This window comes from Otolemur garnettii, unplaced genomic scaffold (assembly GCF_000181295.1).
Source record: "Otolemur garnettii isolate 467f Iridium unplaced genomic scaffold, OtoGar3 scaffold00094, whole genome shotgun sequence".
Lineage (NCBI taxonomy): Eukaryota > Metazoa > Chordata > Mammalia > Primates > Galagidae > Otolemur > Otolemur garnettii.
In genome coordinates, this window is record NW_003852489.1 from 6,997,144 (window position 1) to 7,006,095 (window position 8,952).

Below are 8,952 nucleotides of genomic sequence, written 5' to 3' on the forward strand. Positions count from 1 at the left end.
GTGATTCTCTTGCCTCAGCCTCCCAAGTAACTGGGACTACAGGCGCCCACCACAACGCCCAGCTATTTTTTTGTTGCAGTTTTGCCAGGGTCAGGTTTGAACCCGCCACCCTCAGTATATGGGGCTGGTGCACTACCCACTGAGCCACAAGCACTGCCCTATTTTTTTGACACAGAATTTCACTCTGTTGCCCTGGGTAGAGTAGCATGGGCACCATAGTTCACAGCAATCTCAAACTTTTGGGTTCAGTATTCCTCTTGCCTCAGCCTCCTGAGTAGCTAGTACTATAGCTGCCTGCCACAACAGTAGGCTAGTTTTTCTATTTTTATTATTTTTTTATTTTTATTTATTTATTTTTTGAGACAGTGTCTCACTATGTTGCCCTCAGTAGAGTGCTGGGGCTTCACAGATCACAGCAACCACAAACTCTTGGGCTAAAGTGATTCTCTTGCCTCAGCCTCCCAAATAGCTGGGACTATAAGCACCTGCCACAATGCCCAGCTATTTTTTGTTGCATCTGCCATTGTTGTCTAGCTTGCCTGGGCCGGGTTCGAACCCACCACTCTTCGTGTATGTGGCTGGAGCCATAACCACTGTGCTATGGGTGCTGAGCCAAAGTTTTTCTATTTTTAGTAGAGATGGGGTCACATTCTTGCTTAGGCTGGTCTTGAACTCCTGAGCTCATGCAGTCCACCCACTTCAGTTTTCCAGAGTACTAGAATTACAGGCATGAACCACCATGTAGCTCAGTGGTTATGGCACCAGCCGCATATACCGGAGCTGGCAGGTTTGAGCCCAGCCTGGGCCTGCTAAACAATGACAACTACAATTAAAAAAAAAAATAGCCAAGTGTTGTGGCAGCCTATCTGTCTCATAAATAAATAAATAGATTGAACCTATACTGCAGGTTGCCCAGCCATTGCTCATCCACATCCCTCAGACTACTCCCTTACCTAGTTCTATTCTGAATTTTATTAGCAGCATTTATCTCCTTCTTTTTAGACAGAGTCTCACTTAGTCGCCCTCAGTAGAGCGCTATGAAATCACAGCTCACAGCCACCTCAAACTTTTGGGTTCAAGCGATTCTCTTGCCTCAGCTTCCTAAGTAGCTGGGACTACAGGCACCCACCACAATGCCCAGCTATTTTTAGAGATGGGGGTCTACCTCTTACTCATGCTGATCTCAAACCTGTGAGCTCAGGCAGTCCACCCACCTCGGCCTCCCAGAGTACTAGGATTACAGGCGTGAGCCACTGTGCCTGGCCCTATCCACTTCTAATATACCATAAAATTTATTATATTCATTATTGTCAGCTTTCTCCTGGCCACATCCAGCCCTCCCTTCTCTGTGCTTGCTCCCTTGCTAGAATGTATCCAACTGATAGACAGAAAATACTGAATCAGGCTCACCCATACCACAGTGGTTATGGCGCCAGCCACATATACCGAAGTTGGCAGGTTAGAACCTGGCTGGACCAACTAATCAACAATGACAACTCCAACAAAAAATAGCTGGGCTCAGTGGGTAGGGTGCTGGCCACATACACTGAGGCTGGCGGGTTCAAACCTAACCCGGGTCAGCTAAACAGCAATGACAACTGCAAAAAAAAAAATAGCTAGGCATTGTGGTGGGCGCCTATAATCCCAGCTACCTGGAAGGCTGAGGCAAGAGAATCACTTGAACCCAAGAATTTGATGTTGCTGTGAGCTGTGATGCTATGGCATTCTACCGAGGGTGACATAGTGAAACTCTGTCTCAAAAAAAGGAAAAAGGAAAGAAAATACTGAATCAGTGCTTTGCACATTATAGATATTTTTACTTTTAATTAATTAATTTATTTTTAAGACAGAGTCTCACTTTATTCTCTGTGGTAGAGTGTCGTGGCATCATAGCTCACAGAAATCTCAAACTCTTGGGCTCAAGTGATCCTCTTGCCTCAGCCTCCCAAGTAGCTGGGACTACAGGTGCCCACCACAACATCTGGTTATTTTTTGAGACTTGGTCTTGCTGAGGCTGATCTCAAACTCCTGAGCTCAAGGAATAATCCACTACCTTGGCCTCCCAGAATGCTAGGATTACAGGTGTAAGCCACCACACGTGCCCTTATTTTATTTATTTTTTGAGATTTGGGCCTTGCTCTGTGGCCGAGGCTGGACTGCAGCGGCATCATCATAGCTCACTGCAGCCTTCAACTCCCAGGCTCAAGCGATCCTCCTGCCTTAACCTCCCCAGTAGCTGAGTCTACGGGCATGAGCCACCATGCCCATCTAAATTTTAAATTTTTTGTACAGATGGGGTTTCTGTTGGTGTATGTTACCTAGGTTAGTCTAGAATTTCTGGCCTCAAGCAATCCTCCCACCTCGACCTTCCAAAGTGGCAGGATTACAGGCATGAGGTCTTACTCTTGCTCAGGCTTATATATTCATTTTTTAAACATTTCAGAATGTTTAAATGTCATAGGCTTTCTTTCTCCCAACTCTTCCTGCTTTCCCTAATCCCCTCTCAGAGTAGTTGATTTAGACCCCACTAAACTGACGTGCAGCAGTCATTAAGGCAAATTGTATTTCGTGTTCTCCCTTGGACTTTGGAGCCACCTTTTTTAAAAGAAGGAAACTTTCAATGATGTTACGCCCTCCATCTTTATTGTTATTATGGTCTTATGACTGATAGCCAAACCAGATATGGTCTGCTCCTTCACTCTGATCCTATGTTAGTCAAATGTTCCATAGGAATTTATCTCCTATGTATTAGTATCTCTACCCTCATTTATTCTTGGCATTATTTTGTGCTCACACCCTAAACCTATGGACAGATAGGTCAATGGAACTATAATTAGAAGTTTATATTACCTGGGTAGAGCTAGAATTTAGTCACTAAAATCAAAGACAAGATAACATTTTTCCTAAAGCTATCCTTTGTTTCTTTCTTGTTTTACAGCTTTTTTACCAGGAATCTCCCAATGTAAGTTCTATCCAGAGATGGGGGCTTCATCAGAGACTTTTCCCACCTCTCCCAACTCCATTACTCCTGGGAATAAAAAAGAGAAAACTACCACTATAGGTAATTTTTCTAAGCCCCTTGAAACAACAAAGTACAGAATAAGTAGGAATAAAACAAGAACAGAAAGAGAAAGAAATATCTTTAGCCCCAACATTAGTCTAGGCCTCCTAGGATTTTCCTGGACCTTAAGAAGTTACAGAGTTTATATTAGGAAACCATTCTGTTTCTTATGGAAAAAAAAAAAAATCAGCTTCTCAATGTTTGTAGTTTGACCCTATCAATGATCCTTTACCTCCATGCAAATGAGCATAACCAGATCTAGGGACAGAATAATCATACACATTCAATGGCAGATAATTTCAGTCATTGCATTATAGATGGATAATATTTAAATACTAAGCAATTATAACAGTAATGACACCAAATCAAGTACATGTTTTCATTTTTGCTCTAGAAATAGGGCTCCCTAAATTGGCCAGGACTCAAATTCCGTAACATTCTAGTTGGGGTTACATCTCAGCTTTTACTAGGGGAAAGGTTAATATGAGATTATTAATAACAAGATGCATATAAGCTACTTGCCACCAGATTTGGCTTATGACCCAGAAGCAATGCCAAAGGAAGCAAAGGAAAGGTGATTTTCCAATCTCCAAAATATTAAAGTAGAAACTCCAGATTTGATGGTGAAAAATACATTTAGAACTCCTTGTGTACCCAAGCCTTTTCTTCCCCTGAGAGCAATGCAAGAATCAGCCCCAGATAACAATGAAATATTATTAACACCAGGAAAGGTAACTCATTCGAAAGAGGCTACAAAAGAGATTAGAGCAGATCTTATGATGCTCACCCCATTTCTGATTTTGAGTTTGAATTGGAAATTCAGCCTCTGCCTCTGGATAAGGCTTGGCCCCTATTAGTATTGTGAGACAGGAGAACTTCAAGTCAAAGGGTCAATCTCTTCCCTCTCTTAAATTCTTTTTTTCCCCCCTCTTCCATTCCTCTCTCTTCTTTAGACATAGATGAGAACCTCAAGAAGAGGCAGAAATGGAGTATTGTGGTCAAAATTGTAATTGCTTTCATCCTGCTGCTCACTGGAGTTGCCATTATAATATTCGTAATTTTTGAAGTTCCGTGTCCTGTAAGTTTGCCATTTTGGGTCCTTAAACTTTTGGGTCCTTGAACTTGACCTATAAAGACTTCCTTCTATTCCAGAGGTAGCATGGCATAATGAGAAAAACACAGACTTTGGAGTTTGGACAGATCTGCTACTCCTACTCACTTACTGAGCAGTTTTGGGAAAGTTGCTGGATTTTTCCAACCTCAGTTGCCTCATCTATAAAATAGGTCTCATGATATTTGTTTCTTATGGTAGTTGTGAAGGTTGGCATACTGCATAAAAGGTGCCTGGGACATAGAAGCTGCTCATTAAATGCAAGTTACTTTTTATTTTTTTGAGACAGAGTCTCAACCTGTCTCCCTGGGTAGAGTGCTGTGGCATCACAACTCACAGCAACCTCAAACTGCTGGCAATTCTCTTGTCTCAGCCTCCCAAGTAGCTGGGACTTCAGGTACCCACCAGAATGCCTGGCTATTTTGTTGTTATTGCAGTTGTCGTTGTTTTAGCTGGTCTGGGCTGGGTTTGAACCTGCCAGCCTCGGTATGTGTGGCCAGCACCCTACCCACTGAGCTACAGGCACCACCAATGCAAATTACTTTCCTGTGCTATACTTGGACATTCTCTAGGTAGGATAGAACAAATAAAACTGGATGGTGCCTGTGGCTCAAAGGAGTAGGGTGCCAGCCCCATTTGCCAGAGGTGGTGGGTTCAAACCCAGCCCTGGCCAAAAGCTGCAAAAAAAGCCCCAAACAAACAAACAAACAAACCCAATAAAACTGAATCTTTTCTTTTTTTGAGACAAAGTCTCACTTTGTCGCCCTTGGTATAGTGCCATAGAGTCATTGCACCCAGACCTAGGAAATCTTCTATTCTAAAGAAAAGATTCAGGCTGGTTGCGATGGCTCACGCCTGTAATCCTAGCACTCTGGGAGGCCGAGATGGGTGGATTGCCTGAGTTCATAGGTTCGAGACCAGCCTGAACCAGAACAAGACCTCATCTCTAAAAGTGGCTCATGCCTGTAATCCTTGCACTCTGGGAAGTAGAGATGGGTGGATTGCCTGAGTTCATAGGTTCAAGACCAGCCTGAGCCAGAGGGAGACTTCATCTGTAAAAAAAAGCCTGGCATTGTGGTAGGTCCCTGTAGTCCCAGCTGCTTGGGAGGCTGAGGCAAGAGAATCCTTTAAGTCCAAGAGTTTGAGGTTGCTGTGAGCCGTGATGATACGACCCTCTACCGAGGCCGACAAAGTGAGACTCTGTTTAAATAAATAAATAAATAAATAATAGGTGATTCCCTTTATTTGCCTGACATGAAGTTTAGTATACAACCAAATGCTCACCAGCCACTTAAAGCTAATATTAGTCACTTTCTCTCTTCAGTGTCGATGCGTAAGAGCCAGGAAGCTGTGCCAGCGCCAGTGGTGGTGGAGAAAGCAAAGGAAGGGAAGCCAGAAATGTGGGACAGCTGAATCCCAACCTGCCTCTCAGCCTGAGAAGGAAAGTGCTTTCTGTGTGGTTAATATTATTTTCTTAGAGACAACAGGGTTAATATATAAGTGCTGGGAGATAGACAACTGCTTCAGATATGAAGCAAAAGTGAATAGTTCTTTTATACATCAAAAATGGAAATTTATGTTTTCTTTTTCTTTCTTTTCTTTTCTGGTTGCAGTTTGGCTGGGGCCAGGTTTGAACGAGCCAACCTCAGTATATGGGGCTGGCACCCTACTCACTGAGCCACAGGCGCCGCCCCAGGAAATTTATGTTTTCTTAATATCAGCCCAGTCATAACACAATAAGATGCTTATTGAATATATTTCTCTCTGGGGCCCTAGATATACTAAATCAGAATGTGTAGAGTGAAGCCAGTAAGCTTATTTTTAAGATTTCTAACAACCTCCCTAAGTAGAAATTTAATGAAGTTTAAGCTTCAGGACCTATGGGCCCTATTCACGGCCTTTTAAATTATTTTACATTTTTAAAATTTCTATTGTTTTTCTTTAAGAAATTTCTCCCGGCCAGGCTCAGTGGCTCATGCCTGCAATTCTAACACTCTGTGAGGTTGAGGTGTGTGGACTGCTTGAGCTCAGGAGTTTGAGATCAGCTTAAGCAAGAGCAAGACCCCATCTCTAGGCCAGGCAGAGTGGCTCACACCTGTAATCCTAGCATTCTGGGCGGCCAAGGCAGGTAGTTTGTTTGAGCTCACAAGTTCGAGACCAATCTTAGCAAAAGCAACCCCTGTCTCTACTAAAAATACAAAAACTGAGGCAAGAGGATTGCTGGAGCCCGAGTTGGAGGTTGCCATGAGCCATAACGCCACATCACTCTATCCAGGGTGATAGTTTGAAGCTCTGTCTCAAAAAAAAAAAAAAGAAAGAAAAAAGTTGTACCACCTCTACTGTGGTTTCTGATCACAAATCTGTAATGATTTTCAAGCTCTGTCTCAAAAAAAAAAAAAAAAAAAAAAAGACTCCAGCAAATTTTAAAGTTGTTGTGGCAGGTACCTGAAGTCCCAGCTACTCAGGAGGCTGAGGTTAGGAGGTCACTTGAGCCCAAGAATTTGAGGCTGCTATGAGTTATGATGCCACAGCACTCTACCAAGGGCGACAGAATAAGACTATCTCAAAAAAAAAAAAAAAAGAAAGAAAGAAATTTCTCCCAAACTGTAAGAGCTTCAGACCCCATAACATATGTATTTATGCCTATCCCTGAGTAATGATTATATACAACAAAGTTTAGGAACCAGCACCAAAGTTTAGGAAACACAGTTTGAAGGCCTGGCAAAGTCATCTGTGGCCATACCACCTTGAATATCCCTGATCCTCTGACCTTCAAAGCCAATCAGGGCTGGGCCTCATTAGTACTTGTATAGGAGACATTCTGGGAGTACTGGGTGCTATAGGTTTAAAGGAAAAAAAATGACTGGGGAAAACAACCTCTTTCTTTCCTGCCCTCGGGTTTTCTGACAAGAGCATAAATTAATAGTGTCCTTCGGTGTCAGAAATTGATGCTACACCATTAGCTCAGTGTGGCTGCTTTAAATCCAGTTTGCCCAGCAAGAGTCAACTTGGCTTCTGAATGCCAGAAACTAATGAGAATTTTCTCTAAAACATCTACAACACTCACTAAGGCAAAGAGACTAGGTTTCCAATGCTTTTAAAATTAAACAAGGTGTCCAGGATGATATACGTGTTGCCATGCTTGAATTCTCTGTCAAATGTACATATCGATAATCAAGCACAACATTCTTCCCACCCAGGCCTAGCATCAGACTTTTTCTTCTCATGGCCAGGCATGGTGGCTCACACCTCTAATCCTAGCACTCTGGGAGGCTGAGGTGGGAGGATCACCTGGATTCAGGAGTTCCAGACCAGCCTGAAAAAAGCAAGACCATGTCTCTACTAAAAATAGAAAAATTAGCCAGGCCTTATAGTGGTGCCTGTAGTCCCAGGTACTTAGGAGGCTGAGACAAGAGGATCACTTGAACCCAGGAGTTTGAGGTTGCTGTGAGCTATGATGCCACAGCACTCTGCCCAGGGTTACTGAGACTGTGTGAAAAAAAAAAAATTGGCTCGGCATCTGTGGCTCAAGTGGCTAAGGTGCCAGCCACATACACCTAACGTGATGGGTTTGAATCCAGCCTAGACCTGCCAAACAACAATGACAGCTGCAACCAAAAAATAGCAGGGCGTTGTGGCAGGCACCTGTGGTCCCAGCTACTTGGGAGGCTGAGGCAGGAGACTCGCTTGAGCCCAGGAGCTGGAGGTTCTGTGAGCTGTGATGCCACGGCACTCTACCCAGGGGGACAGCTTGAGGCTCTGTCTCAAAAAAAAAAAAATTATTTGCCTTATCACAGTGTTTCAAGCACCCACTGCCAACTTAGTACCTCTGCTATAGGTTAATGTTTTCTATAACCTTATTTTGTCTAGTATTAGATGATTACCCCATATAAATTACTATGATTTTATCACGTGTATTTTTAGTTCTTTACTCCAATTAACAGTATTATTTCTTTTTTGAGATCGAGTCTCAGTTTATTGCCCTCAGTAGAGTGCCCCGGCATCATAGCTCCTGATTTGTTGGGACTACAGACATCTGCTATAACGCCTAGGTAGTTTTAGAGAAGGAGGTCTCATTCTCAGAAGGGAGTCTCATACTCAGGCTAGTCTCAAACTCATGAGCATAAGCAATCCACCTGCTTGAGCCTCCCAGAGTGCTGGGATTACAAGTCTAAGCCACCCACCCAACCTAATAGTATTATTAGTATTATTTCTCAATAACATTGGAATAAATAGGCCTAAACGGGACTAAAAAGTCTAGTCTAGAATTAGAGATACCCAGGTAGCAGCAACTCTGAACTTCCATGAATACAACAGGCTACTGAATGACAAAAAAGTGAATTTAAAAAAAAGTAATAAGATAGCAATTTTATATACATTACATCATTTGGACCTCACAAAAACCCCTGAAAGGTAGCTGAGGCAGGTATTTACACCTTACTGATACTTAATTTGAGGTGCAGAGAGGTGATATGACTTTTCCAAGGTCACACATCTGGCAAAAACAGAATTGGAATCCAAGTCTTTTAGTTCCTATAATGAATTAAAAGACTATCACTGGCTCATCCAGTGTCTCCACAAAAGTTCACTAAAGAGCTATGTTTACTAAAGAGCCAAATTCCCTCCCTTCAAGAAGCTTACAATCTAGTTGGGAAGATAGCTCTTCAACCACAGAAATATAATTATGTTCATAACGGTTAAGCATTTAGACAAGGGCGGTGCCTGTAGCTCAGTGGGTAGGGTGCCGGCCCCATATACTGAGGGTGGCGGGTTTGAATCC

The 8,952-nt window shown here is 42.8% G+C and overlaps 1 protein-coding gene across 2 annotated transcripts in view; it reads left to right on the forward strand.

The window, feature by feature from the left end:
• The window catches only part of CUNH17orf78 (chromosome unknown C17orf78 homolog), a 21,071-nt gene that overhangs the window by 10,926 nt on the left and 1,193 nt on the right, over positions 1 to 8,952 (forward strand). Inside the window, exons 4-6 of one of the 2 annotated variants that reach the window (XM_003795615.1) lie at positions 2,939 to 3,061; positions 4,015 to 4,139; positions 5,497 to 5,628. In XM_003795615.1, the coding sequence (XP_003795663.1) occupies positions 2,939 to 3,061; positions 4,015 to 4,139; positions 5,497 to 5,628 (380 nt within the window). Of the gene's footprint in view, positions 1 to 2,938; positions 3,062 to 4,014; positions 4,140 to 5,496; positions 5,629 to 8,952 lie in introns of those variants that run through there. The other variant, XM_023516626.1, reaches the window with a different exon arrangement.